General features: G+C 37.0%; 2 protein-coding genes across 2 annotated transcripts in view; both read left to right on the top strand.

Moving 5' to 3' along the window:
* The window catches only part of dnajb14 (DnaJ heat shock protein family (Hsp40) member B14), a 40832-nt gene extending 30355 nt beyond the window's left edge, over positions 1–10477 (top strand). Inside the window, exons 6-8 of the mRNA XM_043241066.1 lie at positions 912–1021; positions 6420–6592; positions 9948–10477. Of these exons, the coding sequence (XP_043097001.1) occupies positions 912–1021; positions 6420–6592; positions 9948–10072 (408 nt within the window). The 3' untranslated portion in view covers positions 10073–10477. The remainder of the gene's footprint in view (positions 1–911; positions 1022–6419; positions 6593–9947) is intronic.
* Positions 10478–14514: 4037 nt separating this feature from the next.
* The window catches only part of pspc1 (paraspeckle component 1), a 54388-nt gene continuing 41932 nt past the window's right edge, over positions 14515–26970 (top strand). Inside the window, 7 exon segments of the mRNA XM_043246182.1 lie at positions 14515–15019; positions 22489–22651; positions 22692–22733; positions 22771–22861; positions 23362–23460; positions 23576–23772; positions 24010–24094. Of these exon segments, the coding sequence (XP_043102117.1) occupies positions 14666–15019; positions 22489–22651; positions 22692–22733; positions 22771–22861; positions 23362–23460; positions 23576–23772; positions 24010–24094 (1031 nt within the window). The 5' untranslated portion in view covers positions 14515–14665.

Here is a 26970-nt window from a genome sequence, read left to right as displayed (position 1 = left end):
TAGACAAGTTTCAGTTTAGTTTGCACCAATCAAATGGTATCTAAAACCATTTGATTGGTACAAACTGAACTGAAACTTGTCTAGCCAGCTAATCTAGGTTCATTGTACAGGTCCTAGATCATTCTAAAACTTGGGTCAACATTGTTGGTTGTCTTCTACTATGTTTGATGCTTTTCAGTATTCCTGAATGACATTTAAGTGGAAGAAAAATAACTTTATCTTGATAAAGACATTATATTAATACGAAGTAACTTTGCAACTACATGTCAGCTAGCATTAGAGTAGCATTAGAGTATTAGTAGATTGCTTAACATCTTCTAACACTTTATTTTGATAATGATTATGAGAAACTGTGCAAGTATATGTCAACTTATTCTACTAATCCTAGCATTCTACTCTGAAAGTTAGTAGACATGTAGTTACAAATGACTTACAATTAGTTGACATGTAGTAGCTAAGTTGTTTTCCAAACTCAAGGGAGGAGGGCGCACTGAGTGTGAAATGGACACTGAGTTATAGTTAGTAGAATGTCACATTTTCCACCAACTCATTTTTAGTTGAAACGTTTGTATATGTTTATACAATGTACAGGTTTTTTTGACTAGTGATGCAAATGAGGCGCCCACTCTTCAGTTTCTTTTGTGTCTATTGCTAAGCATATAGCTGCATTATCTTAAACTGCAAATGTTTGTGAGCGGGGTTTCATAACCCTTTGTTAAAGGTTTTGTCAAAAATAATTCTAAATTACTCAAGTGTGGAACTATCCTCAGCTCGGAGTTTACTCATGACAATCACTCGCGGCCTAGTGTAAAACGCTCTACTATTCTAACAAACCATACATCCAAAATGAATCCTTATGAGAGGTTTTTTTGGTTCAGGGTCACACATAATGACTGGTTTTTATTTTTCAGGGTGGGTTCTCCATGTTTATTCAGCTGATGCCAATTGTTGTGCTGATCTTGGTCTCAATCTTCAGCCAGCTGCTGGTGTCCACACCACCTTACAGCCTGTACTCCAGACCGTATGTCAAAATACTTATAATTTATGTCTCACACATCCATACAGTCTACACTGTAAATCATGTGTAATAATGCTTTGTTACATGTTATATAACAACTTGCATGAATTTACGTGTAACCATAACTTTTAATGTAAGTCAGTACTGTTCATGGCTTACACTTGCCTGTATGCACTCGGGATTTTATTTTAGTCAGGTGTGATGATTTGAGTGCGTTTACATGGACCCTCTTAATGCGATTCTAATGAGATTTTGGCAATATTGCGATTAAACGTTACCTCATGTAAACGCAATACTTTGATTTAAATAATATGATTAAGCTCATAATCGCAGCAAGCATAATCAAATTAACATAGGTGGTGTGCGCTGATTTTAATCGAAATATATAAAGGCATGTAAACACCTTAGTTGCAGTATTGCCGCTCTAACCAGAGTGCGCATGTGCTTGTGATGTAGACTACATGAATTTTCCCCCGTCTTCTGCCAAAATTAATACTATTGTTTTGGATATTAAAATATTTCAGTTTTGTGTATACTAGCAAAATTATTTTATTTTTTTATTTTTATAATGTTTATTTAGAAAAAACGATTGGAGCATTTTTGTTTGTTAAATATGTTTTTTAAAAGAAATGACCAGACCCACAGCACGCAGTGAACTGATGTCTTCTCAATCATCACAACCTGCCTAAAATAAAATTCATAGATATACTAAACAGTTCATGCATATAAATATGTTCAACGTTATCCCTGTGCTATAATAAATGTGCAATGGTATATGATATATCCAAGTGTGTGTGGAAGCTGAAGTATGCTCTGTAGAACACCACTTGCTAATTTAGTACACGGCTAAATTAGGTTGCCTCTTAACGAGAAAAACTTTCATTATAGCCTAATCATAATCTGTAATTCTCTTTAAAAGCACATATATCCCCGAGTTTGAACTATGACATGAAAATTACCCAAGCCCAGCCGCACCTGTCTACCTACACAGATACACAAAGATGATGGGGAAGAAAAGAATCACATTTCTGTGGAAAACACAATTCGCTGCCACGAGTTCCTACAATTTTTGAGTTCATAATTTGTCCTGTGCAGTGGGATATGTGAATATGGCAGTAAAAATTTGTTCTGTGTGAATCTCCAAGGACATTCCTTCCCAGTAACCAATACAGGTCAAACTGGATGATTTTATGGGCAGCTGAATGTTTGGTTAAACTTATTTTGATAGTCTACTTTAGACATTCTGCTTACTATAAGTAATTTTGTAACTACATGTCAACTACATGTGAAATATTTCTTATTAATTTGCAACTACATGTCTACTAACGCTCAGAGTAGACTGTTAGGTAAGTTTTTGGTTAGACATATAACTTGCAAAGTTTCTCATAGTCAGTCTTGTTGACCATAAAGTGTTAGAAGCCTTTCACTGGGAGTAAATGGGTGTTTGTTGTCAACAGTTCAGAAGATGTTAAAGTATGCACATCCATATTAAAAATGTCCCTCACATGGCTCCATTGGGTGAATAAAGTCCTCCTGTAGCAAAGGATAAGTATCCATATTTCAAACATGATGTAAGATGTATGTGTTTTGTGATTAGTAACAAGCATGGAGAGAGAACAAAACAGAAATTAAGTCAGGAATTAGAAGCACAAAATGAGGATTTGTACAAAGGTTTAAAAATAAAATGTTGGAAGCCAAGACGAAACTGGGATGATAAAGTATGCAAACTTAGTTGCCTTTGGTCCTACATTTGCCAGAGGCGTATGTGACGCATACTTCTTTACATCATGTGCCTGTTTTCTAGGGATGTATTGAATGTTTGGCCGAAAAAAGCAAACCAACAAAAAAGAATGAATAAATTATGCTGAACAATGACATGATGTAATCAAATATAGGCGTGCTAATGCAGCAAGTATGTCGGCTGTGTAAAGGCATGTTTCAGAGAAAGGCGGTAAAATCATTTCAAGCACCGACAGTGAGAGACGTTTTAGCATTGCATCTCAAGTCTCAGAAGAGATGTCTTCTGAACTGTTGACAACAAACACCCATTTATTTTCATTAAAAGACTTGGAGGGACCAGGACAATTTTTAATATAATTTCAATTGGATTCGTCTGAAAGAAGAAAGTCAATACTCACTTATGTTGCTTTGAGGGTGAGTAAAACGCAGTCTAATTTTCATTCATTTGGGTGAACTAAAAATACTCTAATGACTTTTAGTTGACATGTAGTCGCAAAGTTACTTACTGTTAGTAGTATGTATAATGTGGGTGGGATCTCCAGAGTGTTTCACTCTGAGAGGTTGCGTTAGTGCTCAGTGTCATGGAGAAAGGTCTCCCTTGTGGCAAGGCTCATGTGGCTTATGTAGCTGCTGCCTGATGAGCTGCAGATCTATCCACAACATAACTAGAGATGTTTCTGTGTCTGTAAAGACATCTCCTTCACTGACTAAACTACTTAGTCCAGTGCTTGCAGGTTCACCACCTGATCCCAAAAGTATCCTTGGGTACATAACCAGGTCTGGGTCTCAAGATAACGTGAGAATCAGCCGGATCAAATTCAAGGCACGATTTGTTGACCTGCATGCAGGTCTTGAAGGACAAAAACTTGTTCAAAGGGAGAGTTCTGTAGTCCCAACAGGACGATGGAAAGGTCCCAAGAAGGGATGAGGTGCGATCTAGTTGGATTCAACCTTCTCGCACCCCTAAGAAACCTGATGACCAGATGATGCCTTCCCAAGGACAGTCCATCCACTGCATCGATGGGCAGCGATAGCAGCGATGGCATAGAAAAGTAGAGGGGGACAGCCTCAGCTCTAACTTACCCTGTAGAAAGGAGAGCACCACATCAAACATGCATCTTGGGGGATCCTCTAGGTGACAGGAGCACCAGTCAACAAACAGACCCCACTTTGGTGCATAGGCCTGCCTCGTGGAGGATGGTATCCACCACGGCCTGGGGAAAGCCAGAGAGGTCGTCTTTGTCCAGTCCAAAAGCCAGATGTAGGTTCCACAGATTGGGTCACGGGTGCCATATTGTGCCCAGCCCCTGAGAAAGAAGGTCCCTCCTCAGAGGAATCTTCCAGGGAGGGCTGTCGAGAGGAGCATAAGGTCCCCAAACAAGGTATGCGTGGGCCAGAACGGAGCAATCAACAGAACCTGCCAAATTGACTCCAAATAAGCTGGATTGTTCCGGGGTGGAGTCTCCATTCTCCAGGAAGAATGTGAACAGCCTGAAACAATTTCAGCTGTGGCTTACTCCAAATGAGTAGATGGTGGGCGATGTCTGCTATGTGCCCTAGGAGCCTCTGAAATAGTTTTAGAGGAACCACAGTCCTTTTCCGAAAGGACCCAAGGCAGCACTTTCAGTGACCGCTCACTTGTGAGACAAGCTATCATGTTGACCAAATCCAACTCCATACCGAGAAAAGAGATGCTCTGCACAGGAGAGCTTGCTCTTTTCCCAGTTGACCCAAAACCCCAGTTGGCTGAGGTGTTGTAGCACCAGATCCCTGTGCTCGCACAACTGCGAGTAAGGTAATACAAGCCAGTCATCTAGATTGTTGAGGATCTGGATGCCTCTTCCCCAAAGTGGGGTCAGAGCTCCCTCTACTATTTTGTTAAAGAAGGAATTTGTACTGATACACCTGACCCTCAAAGTCAAACTGAAGAAAAACGGTCTGTGCCGAGGTAGAATCGAGCTGTGAAAGTACGCATCCTTCAGGTCGATGGCTGCAAACCAACCCTGGTCCCGAATGCATTACAGCATGCGCTTCTGTGTCAATGTCTTGAATAGTAGCTGGTGTAGGGACCATTTCAAGACAGGCTCTATTGGATCCTTCACCAATAAGCAAGCCTTGTCATAGCCAAAACTGGTGTAGAGGACGCTACCGCAACAATATGAGATACTCGTGACAATCTGATGTCTTGAGTTCTTGTTGATTGTTGAAAATTCTGATTTGCATTACTTTTCAATGTGTATACACACATTGTATGAATTTTATCTATTTTCGAACAATCCTGAAGACCTTAATTAGTTGTGTTTGACACCGCTTTGGAAACAAGGAAGTAGCATCTGTAAAAGGCTAACTCATTGTTCAACTTCTGAGCTGCAGTGAACCTGTTTGCAAATCTGCCAGGCAGATGGTGAGTAGAGGTGTGAAGCAACCGCCACTCTTGAGGGAGGAGTTTGCCATACCTTCTTACTTCAACAGCATCAACAGAGATAAGAATAGCAGAATTATAGAAATGAACATGTGCAGTATTAGGAGTGCACCGCCTTGGTAAGTACATCATGCAATTCTGGGAGGAAATGATACCGGCCTCCAACAGGAGATTCACTGATGACATACCAGTAGGCATCATTCATCTAAATGGCATTGCCATGAAGCCGGGATTCTTCACAGCCTGTTGAGAATGAGAATCAGTTTGCGCTCTGCTAGCCCATAATAACCCATTTGGGAAAATGGTGTCAGGATCCTTTCTATAGCATGTCCAATCCTTCAAATCTGAAGCTGTCAGTAATCAGAAAACAACAGTGATAGCAGTCTACTTTGATCTGCCTAAAATGATTAAACCATTCATTAGATTGAGGTGCACTGATTTTTTTGTGTGAACACACCAGCTAATCTAAGTGCTTTGCGAGACTCATGCTCTTGCAGTAAAAGCAGTGAGCTTCAGAGTGGCCATGGCCTAGATGCATCCAAATCTGACGCTGTCAGTGATATAATCAGTGACAGCATTCTTTTAATCTACCTAAAAAGTTCAAACTGCTCTTTAGACATTAACAGATGTGAAAAACACACCAGCAGATCAAAGTGCTGCATTCATTCTCCTCTGATCCATCTAAAAGAAAAAGCCCAAATTGCTTGTTGCACACAAGGGACACTAATCTTAATGTGTAAATCACACTGGTAAATCAAAACAGGAGTTTCCCATACGATGCAGTGGTTTCGATAGCCACCCCAAGTTTGTCAGAAACATGCACGCCAGCAGACTGCTGGAGGTATTTTTATTATTTTATTGGGCAGTGCTCTTCCTGTCTAGCTGCTGGTCTGTTGCCCTTCTACAACCCGTCTCCAAGTATCTCTATGCTCCTAAAACAGTTCTGGAAAACAGTACAAATCACCTTGCATCAGCACATACTGTATGTCTGGCTGTTGATTTTCCAGTGCACCTGTTGTCACTTTCATTTGCACTAAAGCAGGTGATTTTTTTCCTTATTCTTCATCTTCTTTAAGATTGAGCCACAAATACTAATATTACAAAAGTAATAGTATAATAGTAATCTTAATAGTATAAAAGGGTTCTAGAGGTTTTAAATAATATGCTTAAAACTGTGTAATACTGTGCTTAAAAGCTGTGTAGTAATACTATTTGCTGTCTCTGCTCCTTCACATCCAGGTCCACGGGACAGACTGTGAAAAGACAAACAGAGAACCTGCATGTGGACTATTTTGTCACCAGAGATTTCAAGTCAGAATATAAAGGTTCAGCTTTGCTAAAAATTGAGAAGAGTGTAGAAGAAGATTATGTTTCTAATGTGCGAAACAACTGCTGGAAGGAAAGACAGACAAGTATGTACCATTTTTTTTTTAATATTAATCTTTTAGCGTTCTGTTATTGTTATATTATGGGTTTATTTAATAGCAATAGAATATACCTAACTATGCTTAATTCCTAATAAAAATTAGTTTAAAACCATGTGTCATGTAAACTATACAAAATGAATGTGATAGAATGGCTTTCAAGAATATTTTTTGTTATGTAATTATTGCACATCCACCTATGGAGCAGTTTTTAACATACTAAGGGTAATGATACATGGGGCAACTTTTTGAGCAATGTTACTTGAGCATATTCCAATGGAGAATTTGTAACATATTTCTATCTGGATATCAACACCCTCTTGTTGAATTTATATCAGTTTGAAGGAGGAAAAATGTCTACTGTGTTTTAGCTCACCTAATACGTGTAACATTATATGTATTAATAGTATTTGGAGTCTCAGGTTCAGGGTCTCAGACTAAACTCAGAATTACAAAGAAATTGAATTCATGAAATGTGTCTGCATTTGTAAACAAACAAACAAACCCATATATATTTATTGAGTTATAAGGATTATACAGGCACATTTTAAAATACTAAAACTAATATCTTTCATAGTTATTTAAACATTACTGAAATCCAAATCGTCTTTCCTCTAATCCAAAATGACCACAATGTGATGAAACAATCTGATCGAACACAAACAGCATCCTCCAATCACTAATTCAACCCTATAAGGAGGAATCCCCCTGATCTTGCCCCTCTTGCCATCTTGAATAACACTGTAACAGCTATTACTGTAAATAACTGACTTTTCCATGAGAACACAGAGTTTGGCTTCTTGGCTAACCTATGGCTCAGTCAGTTATTTTTCAGTCAGTTAGTACATTCTGTCACACTGTGGAGCTTCTGTCACCAAAACAAATTCCTTGTATGTATAAACATACATGGCAATAAAGCTAATTTCTGTCAGAAATAGTCCATCAATAAACTCAATATTGAAGTGGTTTACATCCTCCCCTGCTCAAAAATATGATGTCCTCATCATATACTTAATTTTCTGACCCTTAAGGCTAAACAACCATTCACTCTGAGTTTAGATACTTAAATGCTTACTCCATCCCAAAATGATGCACTGTTTATGCTTTGATTTAAGCACTAACAGCACATCCGTGACACTTTTAATTTGATACATGACCCATAAGGTTAAACAATAATTCACCTTGAGTTTGTTGCATTCTGATCTCAACTGAAATAGCTGAGTTTCTACTTTAATTTACTTGGGGGTCTCTTTTCTCTTTGGGACCTTCTCAGCCCTACAACAGAATGATGTGCCTGCTCAATATTTAACTCATCATTTTGTGCTGACTTATCAGCATCCTCCTCCACTAAGGATGAAACATCTGTCTGAATTTCAGTCTCAGCCCACTTTAATCTCACTCTCAACAGATTCAGCACTTTGCGTCACCTGGATTCATTTCAACCACTTGCTCATTTGACACACTGTGAATCAAGGATGAACCAGGGACATCTTGTGATGGTATCCCCAACTTAAACTCTGGGGTATGAGGATTCAGAGACATCTGTGGACTCTGCTTCCACAGTTTCACCACAAGGCTCTTCTTCCAAGTCACTTTTAAACTCTGCATGGACTTGTCTCTGCAATTGCAGGAACTTCATTATCCTCAGAAAGACTGACTAGAAGAAGTCCACATGGAAACAGTAGATCCACTCAGGGCCATCACTATGCTCAGACCGAAAGATGTAAACAGGAATCTGTGTTTGGCAGCTTTAGCACCGTATAGAGAATGGATTCCCAGCGATCTGTGATCTTGTTCTCTTCAAGTTTTCTTAATCTGGGCCTTTCCCTCAGCATTACACGCACTTCATTTCACTCATTCATGAGTAAAAGTTTCCTTAGATTCCACAGATTATACCAATCAGCCGGAGTCATGCTAGGTAGAAAAGTCTGTCCACACAAGTCTTCAGGATCTATGAAATCATAAGAAAACATGTGTTCCAGTGAGTCTCCATCCTCACGCAGCTGTGAAGTATGCATCTCACAAGATACGGAATGTTGCAAACTCACAGCTTTAATCTCCTTCCAACCCATCCTCTCAAACGCCGTAGCTGCACATTCTGCTTTGCTCAGCAATCTTGAAATGAATTTGTCTATCTGGACGGTCAAGATGGCTAGTTTTATCTCTTAGTTTTATATGTTTTATGTGTTAGTTTTGCTGACTCTGTATTTAATGTTAAAATCATACATTGAAAGAGCTGTGAGCCACCAATGGTCAGTCGCATCCAATTTAACCATCAAACCGTCAACTCATGCTGCATGTTGCTGGTGTGAATTGCAAAAGCTGAATAAGAATCAGTCTCCACAAGTACCAGGACATATCAGCATTGTGATGTACAAAGTATCTGTAGCTTAGGGATGTATAATGCTATGTAGAATAATAAAAGACACTTGTTTTTTTATTTTTTTTTTATTTTAAACAATAAAAAGGTGTAACAATAAAATATATTAAAGTGCACATAAATACACACAAAACTTACATATGGAGGGAGAGGTTCTAGTAGACCAATGTGGTCTGCATCAACTTGACGCGTAGTTACAATTTAGTAAATGTGTGCTTGGTAAATTCTCACTTTTGGGGTTGAGGGGACTTGTGCCTGGTATTCGGGTCATGCTTCACCACATGTTTTGCCACCAAATGCATGCCTCAAGTTCCTTTCCATGAGGGGACTGAAAGATTGTGTGCATCTTTAGTTAGATGCATTTACATTGTGACTCTGCCTCAGATGCAATCAGCTGTAAAGGTGTGAACCAATGCTAAATTGTTTTATATAACAACAAACTATAGAACAGTAGATAATCTCAGCTGATTATGTGCTGCATTCAAGGTAGTACTGAAAGCAACAACAGACAGTTTACCTCAGATCTTAAAAATAAATTAAAGATGACTGTTAAAACTGTAAACTTCCTGCGAACCACCAAATGTGCATTCCATAAGAGATCTGATCAGTCACTCAGTATGTACATTTAATGATGTTAAAAATCTTTCATATTTATGAATTAGATTAAAATAATATGTTTTCAGTTATCAGAAGTATTAACAGAAATATTCAATCACTGCTTGAGTTATCTGAGTGGGTTAATGTTTTAAAAAGTTGCCCCGTGTATCATCATCCTAACAGTTTACAGGCAGAAGAAAAGACTACTGATCATCCTTGCAACTACTCTATTTTACACATTTGTACACATGCAGTTGAACGTGAGGGTTTATATGGGAAAATATGTTTTAAAATAGTAAATTGTACAGAAAGTACTCCTAGGTATATGGAAAAGTAATATTTTGTACATCATGTCATCCCCTACAGAAACAGACCTACTGTATGCTGCTAAGGTCTACCGGGATGAGAGACTACAGCGAAAGGCCGAGCTCATGACCATGGAGAACTGCAAAGAGCTGGATAGACTGAACAATCTCTTTCGTGGAGGATAACCTTTAACTAAAACTAATGGACATTTCTGAAAATAAAATAACATAGGTATAAATGTAAATATTTATTGTTTGTTTGCTGTTGTGTGTGTTTTTTTTACACATTCTTTTAGAAAGGCAACATTTAATTAAAGGGAGAATTCATTAATTTCAGTGTAGAAAATCAACTGAGAAAAAGACCATTTTTCCTTTAATGTTTTTTTTCCCTCCGTTTTATGGCTAAATTGATTTATGCTTAAATTGGCTTTTTGTTTTACACTTGAATCACAACTTTTTTTCTTTGACCAAATTTGGCTCCTTGCCATGTTTTTTTGGTCTCTTTAAGTGCTACTAACTCATAGAGACCACTATTTTGAATCTTAATGAAACTAAAATGGTACAAAATAAAATAAAAGCTTTTAAACAAGACTGGTCTCATTGTTTATTTGACATTATTGCCACGTAACATTTACAAGCACAAAATGTATGTTTTTGTATGCTTTTATTGATGCTAAAATGTACAGTTTAGATGCATTTTGAGTCAGATCAAATTGCTTCATTCTTTTATGTAATCAAGATATTTGTATCAATGCATTTTTATTATTTTATCAATAAGCAATGTTAATAATATTAGACACCTTAACCTACCCCAAACCTTAAATCTGCCCATCAACAACTGTGCTGGGTAATTAATACTAAATTAATACTAGTCCCGTCTCATCTTGTTGATGAAGACACAGCATAAAGTTTGTCATAGTTTTTATCACTAGATATTATTTTTAGCTCATCAACATCACATCTTAGTCACAGAAAAAGGTACTCATGAGATTCAGTCAATGATTTTTTTTTTGTCATTATCTTTATTGATGAAATTAACACTGATTCAATGGCTGTGTCACGAATCTAGTCCTTGGAATTCTGTTCAACTACCACAAGAAGTTGCAGGGAGGGCAACTCTAAGTCCTTTAGAAGAACATGCATTGCCCATAAAACCTTTCTCTAATTCATTCATAAGAATTTTTTTTCTTTAAATGAACACACATACCCATCAGGTCGTTGTATATATTGTTTTTGTATATTGTCTTTTGTACTGAATACTGTTCTATGCATGCTTAAACAAGTTAATATAATCTCACTTATACCATGTTTGCTCTCTATCAATTTGCCCTCAGGTGATCTAATGGAGAGTGTATATTTTATGTTGATACATATGCGACATATTAGTGTTCTAAGACTCTTTACAAATTTGTATATCAACCTCCGATTGAGTACATATGCAAATTACCATGAATAGAGACAAAGAGTCAAAAAAAACTTTCCCTTCAAAAGGCATCATGAGATCTTTGACACCCAAGAGGTGTGACCTCCACAGAGTTCAACACAACCAGAGTGACAGATCGACCCGACATCAGCTGAAGCAGCTTAAAGGGGTCGTACCAAGCTGCTAAAAAGAACATCATTTGGTGTATATATAATCAGTGTTTTATGATAAGCTATCAAATCCTTGTAATCTAGTGATGATGGTTTAGCTCTCTAATCCTGACAGTCGGACACTGTCTTGTCAAAGTGATCACTGCAGATATTATGCTCATAGCACAATTTACTTTATGATATAAACTACAGTGCAAGTTAAAACTTAGTAAGAATTTATTTAAACTTTTTTTTTTTTGTAGATTCCCAAGCTGCCAAAGAGTCAGGTATGTTTTCTTCTGTCCTGATAGGACAGTTCAGAAAAGTTACCTGGACCATCATGACGGCAACATTGACGTGTGGTTAAGCAACAAATGAGGCGTCTAGGTATTTATTTATTATGTCTATGGTATCAATAGGCTGCATACGAAATTGCATACTTCCGTACTATTTAGTAGGCAAAAAGAAGTAGGCGAGGGAACAGATGCATGAATCTCAATATCAATATGGATGGAGCACTATTTCTTGCAATATTTGGGTGTATGTATTCTTAAGTATCTTTCAAATATGCCTGCTTCTACCCCATACCTAGAAATGGGTAGTGATCAACAACTGTGCTATCCAAATTAATACAGCATTCATTAAAGAGTCCTGAGAGATCTTGTTGATGACCTACAATCTTTGTCATAGACTTATCAGAATATTATTTTCTAGCTCATCCCATCAATGCCAGAGGATAGCTTCCAAGATTCAGAAGATGACCTAGTCTGCCACAAACAGGTGCAAAATCCCTGTGAAGAAGAATGAAAGGAGAAGGAGGAAGATGTCATAATTGAACATGGAGAAGATTGAGGATGTTTTCATATGTGAGTATTAAACATAGCATTTTTTGATCAACTAGTAAAATGTTCAATTGTTTAAAGTGTTGGTCCAGATATTACTGTATATTTCAGATTTTGTTTTAAAAATGTGTTTATAGCCACAGGGCTTCCATTAACCACACATGCGTCCAACTTCTAAAGTTGTGATTAATGGATTGTTATATTTTATGTTGTTACTATAAACTTACGTATGTTAATTCATATAGCTTGTGAATTTAGCACTTTTGATGTTTTGCATTATTATATACATAGTTAAAGATGTTCACTAAATGCTTCATGAGATCTCTGACAGAAAGATCTTGGAAAAGTATTCAACACAACCAGAACATTATCATGAAATAGACATCAGTGATGAAGTATGATATGCACTGTAGAATACTGCTAATGAAAATAAAACGTATTGTTTTAAAGGTTTTTAAGAAATAAGTTATCAAATCACACACAGTGATACATTAGATGGTTGGAAATAATCTCTGCTGTCGGACAGTGGCTTTCATGTTGAGACTGTATTATGCAGATGCACCTTAAGTTTTGATATTAAGGAAGTGCAAGTTAAAACTCACCCAAACATAAAAACTCTTTTTTTTTGTGATTCTGGTCAAAAGAGTATTCTGCTTTTTCATCCAATATTTGCCAATAAAGAAAACTTTTAGAAGCATCAAAAGCATCAACAAATGTAATGAACAAAAACAGAGGAATCAAAAAAATTAGTAAATAATTACTAAATTATGGTATGTTTAACTGTCTGTCAGTTTATAAGAGAGATTAGTTCACTTTCAAAAAGTAGATTTACAGATGATAATCTCAAATCACATTTATGCTTGTATTTAGTAGACATTTTGTATTTTTAAGTGACTTAATAATTACCTGCTTTTTAATTCATGGTTACTTTTATTTACATTTAATTTATTTATTCATGTTTTCATTAAAGAGTAGTAAATCCCAGGATGACCTACTTCATCTCACCCAGACTCATTACTTGAATGAAACTCAAGAATGTTCACCTTAAACATGCAATTTTTGATCAGTCAAAATGTTCAGCTGTTTAAAGTGTTGGTCCAGATATTACTGTATATTTCAGATTTTGTTTTAAAAATGTGTTTATAGCTTGTTGTTCCATTAACCAATATTATTAACTTATTGCAAGATTGTTAATTCATATAGCTTGTGAATTTAGCACTTTATATGTTTTACATTATATACATAGTTAAAGATGTTCACTAAATGCTTACGTTTAAGTAGTAAAAATTAAGCAGTAGATCTTTGAGCAGCTGGATGTGTCTTCACCCGTTTATCTTATTTTCTTTTTATTATTACTCCAGAATTTGTAATTATATACAAGCTTAGGCAAAGAATAGTGGTACCTTTATTAATGGAAAAAAAACCCTGATTTTGTGTTCATCATCAATACAGGTTTATATACACTGGGATTTTTTTTAATCTTTGAATAATCATAAATTCATATAATGCATTCATCATAATGCATTAAACTCGCTTTTATTGTTGTTATTTAAGCCTCATGTCATGAAACGAGAGCAAGAATCAACAAGAAAAACTGGAAAACAAATGAGATTTAAACCAGTTTTATTAAACAATTAAGAAATTAAAATAAAATTATGAACATTAAAAAGATAACAATGTTGGTTTTGGTATTTAAGGATTGAGTTAGCAGTAGTTAATCATATAAAAACTTAAATTCAACCAAAAATGTATACTACAGTCACAAGCAGCTGTTTCTTCAACTACAAATGAGCAAATTTAATCAACATCAAAATAGGCTAAAGGCTAAAGATGGATTATTTAAACCTGTGGCTCAAATCTCATATAAATGTGTTTTTATCAACATGGCGAGTCGCATTTGTACATACTCCTTTAGCAGCCGATGAGCAAGTACTCTAAATGAAGTACGTACTTAGAGAGTATGCGGTTTCGAAGGCAGCCATATACACTGGTGGATACACTTCAAAAAAAAGACCTGAAATAGTAGACCATCTGGGGACTTTTGGCATACCCTTTTCAACATGCTTTGGGACGTACTCATTCTAATCTCACATGCTATTTAGGGTGGATAATAAGATCACTGGGACGCAGAGTCAGACTCCTATCTGTAGGTGGCGGTAATGCACCTAAGAGCTGTATGCCATTTGCCAATAAAACGTTAAGAAGAAGAATAGATGCGGAGGCTGGAGTCTTCTTTTATGGTATTGCACAAGCGCGCTTGATTGTAGGTTGCCATAATAGTAGATAGATCATAATACAAAATATTATTTAATCTATAATCAGCTAATAGCGCTGATTTATTAACCAGAGTTAAGGCTGTAGAGCAATGGCTAACCGAAACCTAAAACTGGCGAACATTCAAAACAGCGCTACATCCCCGCACACACAGAACGTAAAGCGCAGCACGGAATCTCCAGGAGATCCCAGTGAAAAGATGGAGCCATCCTCTCCATCACCACGGGACCCCAGTCCTGCAAACACTGAGCCTCAAGAGATGACTCTAAACCTCACGAACTTTAGAAGACCGGGGGAGAAAACATTCACTCAGCGATGCCGACTGGTTGTTGGTAATCTCCCATCAGATATGACGGAAGAAGATTTCAAGAAGCTGTTCTCCAAATACGGGGAAGCAAACGAGGTGTTGATCAATCTAGACAGAGGATTCGGCTTTATACGCCTGGTAAGACACTTACGAAGTCTAATAGTTTATTGCGTGGTGCATAAATAATTATACGAACGTACTTCTCTTGGGCCACTTTAATTATCTATTGATAATTTAGCTAGTAAATCAAAACCAGCTGAATAGTCATCATATCATCTGTCAAATAAATAATCAACAGCTTAATAATCAAACAATAAAACCAACCATTTATATGAATTAAAACGTGTATGTTCAGAGGTCGCTTAATCTGGAAAGCGTCTGCTTCTTTAAGAGCATCTTTAAGCGTCTTCAAGACGCCAGTTTGCATACGATCACCATCCTAAAGACCTCTGATAAGAAATGTACTACAGATGTGATACAAATAGGTCTTGCAGATGTAAATGTATAGGTCTGTGTGAAGCGGAGCCTAAAGCATGCCCCTGTAAAAAACTTCTTTCTTTGTTTTCTGAGTTGGTGTTTTATCTCCGTGTCCAGGAACTTTTATTTTTCAGCATGCGGTTCGAAGTATAGACGTGAGAAGAGAAAGCAGCTCAGCTCTGAGGTCATGTGGTGTCCGGGTTAGCTTCATATGTAATTCATGTAATATAGGAAGTGTTTGGATATTAACTTTTATTTTCATGCTTGAATGCTCTACACGCTGCAGTGTTTAGTTTTATGCTCACAACGCCTGATACTGACCGAGTTATTTGAGACATATCGCTTCTTTTTCAAAAATACTTGAATAATGGAGCAGTGTTTTTTTCTTCTTCTCATATTTGTTCAACAGCAGAGCTACTTCGCTTAAAATAGTTTTTGTACTTTGAAAACCTGCAGGTGATTTTAGGAATCATTTGATAACATAGACTACAAAACAATCACTTCAAGAGCTCTCTCTCTCTTTTTAGATGTCTCTTTTTTTGAATAACATTGCTGGATCATAATCATGATCTAACATCTAATCGTGTTCATGTATTCATAGACATATTTTAATGTCATACTTTTATTTTTAACATTCATTTTCATTATTGTGGATGATTTACTTGTGATACTGAACCTGATATTGCATAGCTTATCGGTGATCTCTGACTTTGTGCGTGTGAATATATTGTGTGATATAATATAATAATATATTAATAATAATAATATTAATCTGGGTTAGATACGAGTTAGATCTGTGTTTTTTCCGCTGGAGCACCGAGTTCCTGCTTCTTGACTGACCTATGACACAGCTTACGGCATAGGGGAGAACCTGGTGAAAGTAACACGGGACAAAAATAGCAAACCGATTTTCTCAGAGCGCCGACTGTATTTTCATTCCAAGCTGTGACGGCACATTCAGCACGTAACCCTTAACGGAGCTGCTGAATATCATTCTCATTTTATGCGTCATGGTAATGATCAATCAACACGTCATTTAGTGGTGTAACACATCCCAAAGTTTGCCTCGTCAGTTTTTCAGTATATAAAAGGAGATCGAGTTTAAATGTCTGGATGAAAGTAAAACTTTCAGCTTTTGTCTCGCTGCTATTGTATTGTTAATAGCCCACTCTTGACATAATGGTTAAAAAATGGATCGACATTGCCAGTAAAAATATATATATTCCAAACAATTTAAGTTTGTACTGTTGAGGTACTTTTGAAACATATGATAACATTTTAAATTTCTAATTTAATTAACAAAATATGTTTGCTGTTATACATTAACAAGGTCATAGTCAGATGTATTTAATTATTCACGAGTAGCTAAAAAAAATCTAGCATGTATTGTTGTTCCTTTTGACCCACCTGTGTCCTTCTACATTTGTACAAAATACCACCTGGTGCTGATTGGTCGCACTTGGGAGTTACAGACAGTAAATAATTATCTCTGTCCAAAACATTATTTTTTTAAATGAAGTTTTTATGAATAATGTTACTTTCGCCCCACTTTGCTCTACATCCAGGGTCATACACAGGTATTTCTAAATGCAGATGTCTCAAAATGTAAATGGGGTTTGGGAGCATGCTTCCCCAAGAAAACTTTTTCCTTTTTTTTAATTTTCTTGACTTACATGTGTGCATTTTAAGATGTTTTAAGGCTAATTCATTGAACAAAACAAAACCAAGTTAGAGCAGTTGTAGCATAAACAATTTTTCAAGATAACTGATTTTTTGAGAATCAGATGTTGCCATGAATAATCCATGCTACAAACTGAAAATAGAGAATATAGTTTGTTTATGAATTTTATTATGAAGTCAAGATATCCTTGTAGCCTTCAGTAAAATCAAGTGTTTGTATATTTTTAATTCACACTGACAGAAATGAATCTTTTGCAGTAAGTTTAAACAGATTTTTACATTTTATGGAAAAAATATTTATATTTTTTAGTTTTATAAAGCCTCTTTTTTTTTTAAAGTGTTCATTATCTTTTGAGTCCAATTCTTACATTTAATTAGTGAATTAGAGTAATGAGACATTTGGGCTGTTACCAAGCAAATCAAAATGATGAAATCAACTCTGAATCTGCGTCTGAAGTGCTGTGGCTGTGAATGGAATTATTTTTCGTTGGTGAAATAGAGCAAAAACAGGCAATATTATGTTTGTAGTCATGTTGGACAAAAATGGCAATCCTCATTGGTTCTACACTTTTCATTAATAAAGTCAAACTAAAATAAAATGTACAAAAATCAAAGCCATTCTTTCTCCTCATCCTCTATCAGTGTGTGTTAGGATACTAACCCCCTATGTTCCCTTGATCAGTAGAGCCCACTATGGTAATAAATGGATTCAATAAAGTGAACGGGTGTGGGACATTGCCATTTCAAGCAGATCGCAGACGGCGTTCTCACCCCAACTACCATCCCGGGCAGGGCGTCTGGTTATCCACCCGCCTGCCCGGGATGGTAGTTGGGGCGAGAACGCCCAAGGAAGGAATTCACTCCACTTGTCCTGTTCTCTGCTGCAGTATGATCTGAGGTACCTTCCAATCTCTTGTTTCAGCCTCTCGATTTGACCATTGGATTGTGGGTGGTAACTTGATCTCCGGGTACAAACAATCACCCATCTGTCCACCGGAGGGAGCCCTCCCTTGAATATTGACTGCTCTTATTCTACACACTTCCTGTACACACCACATATAACCAAGCCACCGTTTTGAGCACATTGCAAAGTATTGCCAGGATACTGCCTTATTGCTACTCCACTTTGCTTTGTTACTGACTACGAGCCAGCCTTACGATTTGGAGTTTTTTGTTGTGGTTAATGACTTCCATCATTTCGATTTGACACAGTCGTCATGTCGTCATCTCTCGCTGCCTTACAAGTTCTTACATAAGTAGCTGTAATTACCTAAAAATGAACAGTAATCCCTTATTTTACTTTTTCAGTGGATAAGTAATTTAATTACAGTAACACGTTACACCCAACACTGATAGTAAGCAACAGTTTTTTTTAATAAGAAAATGTAACTTACTTAAAGGTTGTAAGTCAAAAGCACCAGAATGTTCTTTCAGAGTTGGAATTGTCCTACTTTATAGACTCTGTGCACAGCCGGAATAGGATGCTCTGCAGATTTTAGGAATGAGTCCTCCGTAAATGTGCTACACACACTAATATTTTTTTATTAGAACATGTTATTTTCTTTCTGTGTCTTTCTGAATACAAACACCATCCTTGCACTTCACATCTCCATCACAGTCTGGAACACAACGTTTATTTCCATAATCTGCCATTTACACTATTGTCCTCACTTAATTGTTTATAATACCTGCAGAACTTCTGATGGTTTGGCTGGCGGCTAGTCTAGAACATGGGCGGGTATACATTAAGCAAATGTGTCACCATGTGTGTCAACATGATTAATGGCTTTAATGATGTTTGAAATCAAATCTTCCCTTGGGTAACCATGATTTTTATGGGTTCATTCAGTCCAAAACTAAATATGTAATTTAGAACAGTCTCATTCAAATACACCTGACATGATAGATCACAGAACCTGGTCATATATTCCTTAATAGACATACAACCCTGTTTCAAATCTAGTAGCTGCTCAATCTGTTCCATACCTAGCATAAGTCTGGTAGAAAAGTTTCTGGATCTTTGTGTGGCTATTCTGTAATGGAGCAGACAAGGCAGAGGCGTGCAGATCCATCTGCAGATTTTTATCATGAGTCGTGGTCATCAATACAGGCAGGGTCCAGGCAGCAGGCAAACCGTTAATATTATAGGCAAAATTAGACGTAGGGTGACTGGGAATGGCTCTGTAGAGTGCTATCATTAGTAGAGCGATACATGCAAACAGTTCTTTGCAATTAGAACAGGGTCTGAGTCGACAAATACATGTTTTGGGGCATCTTCTCCCGATAACGCCGAAAAAAAAAAAACTTAAATTACACTTTCAGGTTTGATCAGACAGATAAGAGCAATATATCAGTCTAATCTGTAATGGTTCTATTTTTGTATAGATTATCAAAAGCAGATTGTTTTGCTGATATTATTAAAGAAAGAAAATAAACAGGGTGCATTTTCTGCCTTCTGGGACTCTGTGATGTTCAGTTTGAAACACGTCAATAAAATGAAGTGTAACTCAGCGGAAACTTGACTTGCATACATGAGAGATAGTCAGTATCAAAGATTGATGTGTCTATTCTTAAATTAAATTAGTCATGTCTAAAACAAATATTTTTTGATATGTTGATAAGTGAAACCGACACCATGTCCAGTTTCTGTTAATTATTTTTAATGTGACCACGCCCTTGAGCTATTTTGGCTTGTTACTACAGTCATAATAAGTGAGACCTGGGCGACATGTAAACCCCCACATCAGCTTTCGTTCTCAAAGCATGAGGATTCATCTAGTTCATCCTGGCTACTGTTTGTTTCTGGAAGAAGAGAGGAATGACTCAGGATATACCAGTAAAGATGCGCTGTGAGATAACGATGAAAAGGCCCCTGAAAGGAATAAGAGATGAATTTACCTCAAAATGCGACAAACAAGCTGACCCAGCCATGGAGGATCATCCTAATGAATAAGTCATATTTCGCAATAGTTTGGTGGCTTAAACTAGAACACATTTACTGGTTTGGTTTTTCTCAAACTGTAATTCCAGACTAAAATGTTTAAAATCATCAAACATTTTGAATGTGAATAGTGGTTCGTTCTAATAAGTAAGCTAATATTTGTTTTTTGCATTAGTTTACATGTAATAGTAGCAAAAACTTGAACACATTTTTTCTTGAATCCATGGAAATAAGCAGCAATCACTTAAATATCATGAATGGTATACATGTTTCACTTGTTGAACAATTTTCAGGAAGTACTCAAAGTCTGTTCACATCTGTGTAGTTAGATCAGTATGCTCAGTAATATGTCTTTGACCTGTTTATTTATGTTTATTATATTATACTGTGTTGTAAATAAAATACAACAAATTGTAAAAAGCCAGTTTTCAGAGGGATAATGTAGTTATGAATGCCATAATTGCTAATGTTGTCCACATGAGGCAGGCACATGATAGCAGGATGTCAGATTCTCAGTTCAATTACGTTTTCATAAACTTTAATCTATAGTAAGTATGCAAAAACTATAATCTCCTAAATAGCCTTACTTTTTATATTATTCCAATGGTATTGACAATATATTTCAAGTTGTCAGACTTGAAAAGTGAAGAAGGGACACTATATTAACGATCCATTTTCATTTTGTGCATATAGTAGTACTCAATAGGGATGCTCAGGTCTGATATTTGTATCGTTTATTGACGTCAATATTAAATACATTTCTAGATTGGGTATTGGTGACAATTGGCCCGATCTGACTTAGTGCTGTGCTCTATCACTTCACTAAAGCCTTGTTCATACTGTCGCCGGGTCTATAGTGTGAGCCTTCGCTGACTGCACACACACCTTCTCAAATGGACAAGGTGTTTATACGTCGCATTTGCCGTTTTACTATTGTTTGAAAAAGTGCAGAATCTACGAGCATGCCAATCAGGGGTGGCACAATACTCAAATGTCATGGTTTGATGTGACCTTGGAGTGACGGTTTTCATACGATTTCTGTACAACAAGGGAAAAACCAACAAATATATTATGCTCTGTTTCTTTTCATTGCTTTTAAACAGACAGTAGTACAAAAAAATGTTTTTCACCTAGATGTGAAAATACTAAATATTAGATTACAATGTTATATATTATAATATTACATACAATCTATAATAAATAATTTTAGCATTCAGATACATTACATCGCAATATGAAAATATTATGAAATATTTGGATTCGTGCTGAATGAGGGAGGTAGGATACACAAGCACAAAGCTCCATTTCACAAACAGTTTAGTGTGCAGGTCTATACTCCTTTGTCAGTCTATACGAGAGATGCATTCAGAATCAGTTAATGGTCACTATCTAAGTGGCTTTGTTTTCAACTGTGCATTCGCTGTTCTTCTGCTCGTAGTTATCAAACAACGCTTGAAATCCCTGCTGGATTGGGGAGGAATTGCCTTTATTCGTCGTAATGCTCATAATTTACTTGAAGAGAGACGGCCATACTGTTGTGCTTGGATCAAAACCGCATTGTTTCAGTTAGCTTCTGTATCGCTGCCCACAACGCTTCAGTGACAGGGTTTTGAAATAGCAAACAGATCCTTAATTTTATTGTTTTCCCTACTTTGCATCCAGCTAGACAACTCTGTTGAAGTTGTTGTCATAGCCTAGTAAACTTTTTATTAAAATAGAAAATGGCGAGGGTCCATAGTATAACTTGTATGTTTTTTGCAATAGAGCAGCACAAGAATTCCGCACACACAAGTACTCTGCTTCATATGCAAGAGGTGCATATTTAGCTTATTTACAGAAATGGAGCAAGTGCTACATAGACGTTATGATTATCAAACCCAGTATCGATATGCTGTGAAGCCAATTATGTTTGATTAATTCAACATCTTAACTGCAACTCGTTTCCCCATGTAGTCTACATATAGGCAGCTTTCTCTACCGCAAAAAAAGATAATAATGCTCTTTTACCTGACACTGAAGTACAGAACATTACATCTGAGGAAGACATATATTGCTGTTAGTTGCTGAGTTTCCTTAACTATGTATCAACACTGCTGTAAGACTGGGGTTCCCCCTCAAACATTGCATACATAAATTTGCCTGTTGAATATCATATTTTTAAACTGATTGAATATTTGGAAAGTGAATTCTAGAAGGTGAATATAAATTGGGAAATGTGTGAAAAATATTTATAATTGAAATATTCACAGCTTAAATAAACAACAGTGTTAAATGTTAAGACCTACAATGCAAGACCTGGAAATACAAGACATTAAAATTCAAGCACTTGAATAATTGTGTAATTTTTTTTCAGCAGTTCAACATGCTTTTTTCAAAATAAAATGAAACATGCAAAAGCATTTGTCATTTAATTTGCATGCATGAGCATGCTGACCTGTGTTTGCTAGTTGTTGTTAGCAGCATTAAAGCATCCATGTTTTAAATCCATGTCACTGTTGTGATTATTCAGGAAACAAGGACACTTGCAGAGATCGCTAAGGCTGAGTTAGACGGCACAATGCTGGGGAACAGACCGATTCAAATTCGCTTTGCCACACACGGGGCTGCACTGACAGTACGAAACCTGTCTCCAGTGGTGTCAAATGAGCTGCTGGAGCAGGCCTTCTCACAATGTCCTGTTGAGACAAACCAGTTGATGTTCACAGCGGACAGTTGTGGTGGTTGATGACCGAGGCCGACCCACAGGGAAGGAAATCTCAAGACTATCAAGGAATTCTAGAGAGAAATGTACTTGTGGAGTTTGCCAGTAAGCCTGCTGCCAGGAAAGCCTAAAGTGGCCTGGACCGCTATTGAGCATCTATGGAAGGAGCATGCAGTCTGAGATGGAGCCCTCATGAGGATTTTCTCATTGCTTACAATGTAATAACTTATTTTCTCAAATTATCTTGACAAGAGACTACAAAGAGCTTCTAAAGACTTTGGATTTGAACTTCATGCTGAAGGAAGATCGCACACATCCGTCGTTGTTTGAGCCAAAGTGATTATATGAGACGACCTGTAGAGGACTGTGTTATTGTTGAAAACGTAATCATAAAAAGCAAGACTGTAATATGCAAACTAGCTGACAAGCCACAAAGAAACAGATGAGACAAAAATCAAGAAGCAGCTGTATGTTCACAGACGAAAAAATGAAGCATATCAAGAAAAGAACACTGTAGCTTAGTGATAAACCTATCAGATTCTCAATATTATTTTTTTTTCTTTCTCTCGTTCACACACACATATATATATATATACATACACATACACACTCATTATTCTTATTTTTTTTCTTTCACCCTTTTTGTCAGGTCCCCTCATTATTCTTATTTTTTTAACCCTTCAGGTCCCCTCGTCCAGTCATTATTGAGCCAACAGAACAGATTGATGATGAAGATGGGATGCCAGAAAAGCAGTTGCAAAAATCAGCGCAATATCACAAGTATGTCACAAGACCATATAAATCAACTGTGTTCTATATTTTGACAGCGTAAAAAAGAATGCCTTAGTGGTGTTTTAAATTGGCCATAAATTAACCACAGCAATCTGCAATACAGAGAAAGGGAATATCAACCACGCTTTGCACAGCCAGGAACCTTTGAATTTGAGTACTCATCTCGCTGGAAGGCTTTGGATGAGATGGAGAAACAGCAGAGGGAACAAGTCGAACGGAACATACAAGAAGCAAAGGAGAAATTGGAGGCTGAAATGGAGGCTGCCAAACATGAGCATCAACTCATGATGATGAGACAAGGTATTATGCAGCTATAAAAGCCAACTGGAAAATTTTGAGGAAATATTTGGATACAAGTATGTTTTTGTGCTTGGAAAAAAAACAGCTATGCATTGTTTCAGCTATATTAATACTGTAATGAAAACATATAAGATTAGACAATGAGTGTCATACCACATTGTCTCATTTTCCATCCTTTAGGAAAAGGTACTAATGTTCTGAAATTTGTCAGTGTTAATCTTTGTGGACTATCAACAGATCTAATGAGACGTCAAGAGGAACTGCGTCGCTTGGAGGAACTCAGGAATCAGGAGCTGCATAAACGCAAGCAGATTGAAATGAGGTGCGCTTTTATCTGAAAGAGAGTAAATGTATTTATCGGAATCAGATCACTTTATTGCCAGGTGTGTTTACACATATGAGGAATTTGTTTTAGTGACAGAAGCTCTACAGTGCAACATGATGATAACAAGACAAGACAGATAATAAAGAGAATTATATACAATATACAAAATATAAAAGGTGCAAAACAGCAAAAATTAAAAATATATACTAATAACATTCAAGTGTAAACAGGAATTATGTTTGTGCAGTGTTATGTGCAAATCTGTATATTAAATAAATAAGTGTCCTCAAGTGTTCATGACATGGACTGCCTGGGGGAAGAAACTGTTCCTGTGTCTGGCTGTCCTGGTACTTAGTGCTCTGTAGCGTCGACCAGACGGCAACAGTTCAAAGATGGAGTGTGCTGGATGAGGGGTCCAGAGTGATTTTCTTAGCCCTTTTGTTCTTTCTGGATAAGTACAGTTCCTGGAGAGTGGAGAGGGTTGTACCAATGATTCTCTCAGCAGTCCTGACTACCCTCTGTAGTCTTCTGAGGTCAGAATTGGTAGCTGAGCTGAACCAGACAGTTATGGAAGTGCAGAGGATGGATTCAATGATGGCGGAGTAGAACTGTTTTAGCAGTTCCTGTGGCAGGTTGAACTTCCTCAGCTGACGAAGGAAGTACAATCTCTGCTGGGCTTTTTTAACAATGGAGTCAATGTGAGTGTCCCACTTCAGTTCTTGGGAGATGGTGGTGCCCAGGAACCTGAATGACTCCACTGTTATCGGAGTGCTGTCCATGATGGTGTGTGGGGGGAGTGCAGGGGGGTTCCTCCTGAAGTCCACTATCATCTCCACTGTTTTGAGCATGTTGAGCTCCAAGTTGTTCAGACTGCACCATTCAGCCAGCTCTTTGACCTCCTGTCTGTAAGCAGACTCGTCACTGTCCTGTATGAGGGCGATGACTGTGGTGTCGTCCGCAAACTTCAGGAGTTTGACAGAGGCTTCTTTAGAAGTGCAGTCATTGGTGTAGAGGGAGAAGAGCAGTGGGGAGAGGACACAACCCTGAGGGGCTCCAGTGCTGGTTGTACGGGTGCTGGATGAGAATTTTCCCAGCCTCACTAACTGCTGTCTGTCTGTCAGGTAGCTGCTGATCCACTGACAGATGGAGGTGGGCACCGAGAGCTGGGTTAGTTTGGGCAAAAGTATATTTTTACTTGTTTTAAATCCCTGCTTTCTATTTGAATATATTTAAGTAGGGCTGGTGGTACATTGTGTGATACATTTTTTTATATGTAATTACTTCTAATTAATTGCATTCTAACATATATAAAATTAGTCTCAAAAGATAATTTAAAGTCATTGTTGTGTAAAGCATCAAACAGACATTACGAAATTAGCTTTAGAAAGAAATATTTAGTTTGATTAGTTTGATGTATTACATATACTCTTGGACTGTGAGGGTAAGTAAATGATAACACAGTTGTCATTTTGGTTTGGCGAATTATACCTTTAATAATTATTTTAAATTTTAATTAATTTAATTTTATTTTATTATTACTGTGGAAACCGATAGGTCTACATGGCACTTTAAATCCAACTCATCTTTGGTCAAGGCTTCAACGAACCAAATGGTTTACCCAGTTCTTTCAAAATGTGCATTAAAAGATGAAATTGTTCAGTTCTGCTTTGTTTTTTGTCATGTTTTTGTTGGCAAAATTGAGCAAATCAGACAACATTGTGTCTTCTTCTAAACTGTTGTATAAGATGGATATCACATTTACGCTTGTGCAGTGTAGAGAATCAGTACAAAGAAGAATTGTTTAAGATTTTAAAGAGAATTTGAATTGAATCAGTGTTTTACAGTTGATCATCGATTCAGTTGGCCAACGATTCATTGAATGAGCTGTGTAACATGAACTCGATATTAAAATCAAAAATATATTGAAAGCACTGTTAATTAGCACAGTAACAAGATCAGCAGTTTAATATTATCTTGTAAGCACAAAACACAAGATACTTCTATTTTTTTATATAAATATGGCTTTATTGGATACACATAAACACGCTTTCAAACATTCATACAAGTTGCATGAAGAGAGAAAGTGAGGGAAGAATGAATTTAAGAGAAAATCACAAGTTTCCAGCAATATTTGCAATTGTATAGACTTGAAGCAACCATCAATCATTTGATTAACCTTCGCATTGAGTTCTTCAATGAGATTAAAATCATCAGTTCAGCCTGAATCTGGAGGTTTGTACTTGCGTTACATTTGTGTTTCTCTTTCTCTTGTTTTTGTCGTTGCAAAAATGGGTTTCCCGAGGTTGCTGGAAGTTCAGTGGTCGTTGAAATCTTGGACAGCCAATGTTTGGACGATGGCTGGAGAAGCAGAGTGGCGGTCGTGTTAAAGTTTAATGCAGTGTAGTTAGACACTCAGAGACACGGCAGGCAAAACTACTTACACAAACTCTCATGGAAAGAAAAGAAACTAGAGAAAAGCAATAGATGTAACAAGACTAGATGACTTTTCTTCTCATTGTGGCTAGGTAGCAGTAGACGTTTAGGCTGGAGTATGCTAGAACGGCTCTCAAAGAAAGCAAAACTAAAAGCTAGATGTTGAAATCATGGCTAACAGCTTAACTAAAGTCAGGCTAAAGCAAATTTTTGAATCATGTCCTGAGTTTTAAACTTTTGGACACATCCCACATTGTGTTTTAACCAACAGATATCCAACACCCTGAGCTAGAACGATATGTCTCCTCCCAAAATCATAAATCGTGAATGTTATCTTATCAGTCACATGTTCCTGAGAGTCTAGAGTTGTGGGGGGGTCCATCCAACAGAGTTTTTAATTATTGTACTTATGTGATGCTCATGGTGTGCTGTGTCTTTGA

Source organism: Puntigrus tetrazona, chromosome 1, assembly GCF_018831695.1.
Source record: "Puntigrus tetrazona isolate hp1 chromosome 1, ASM1883169v1, whole genome shotgun sequence".
NCBI classification, from domain to species: domain Eukaryota; kingdom Metazoa; phylum Chordata; class Actinopteri; order Cypriniformes; family Cyprinidae; genus Puntigrus; species Puntigrus tetrazona.
Note: the sequence above shows the minus strand (reverse complement) of the source record. Positions and strands in the feature narration are given on the sequence as shown.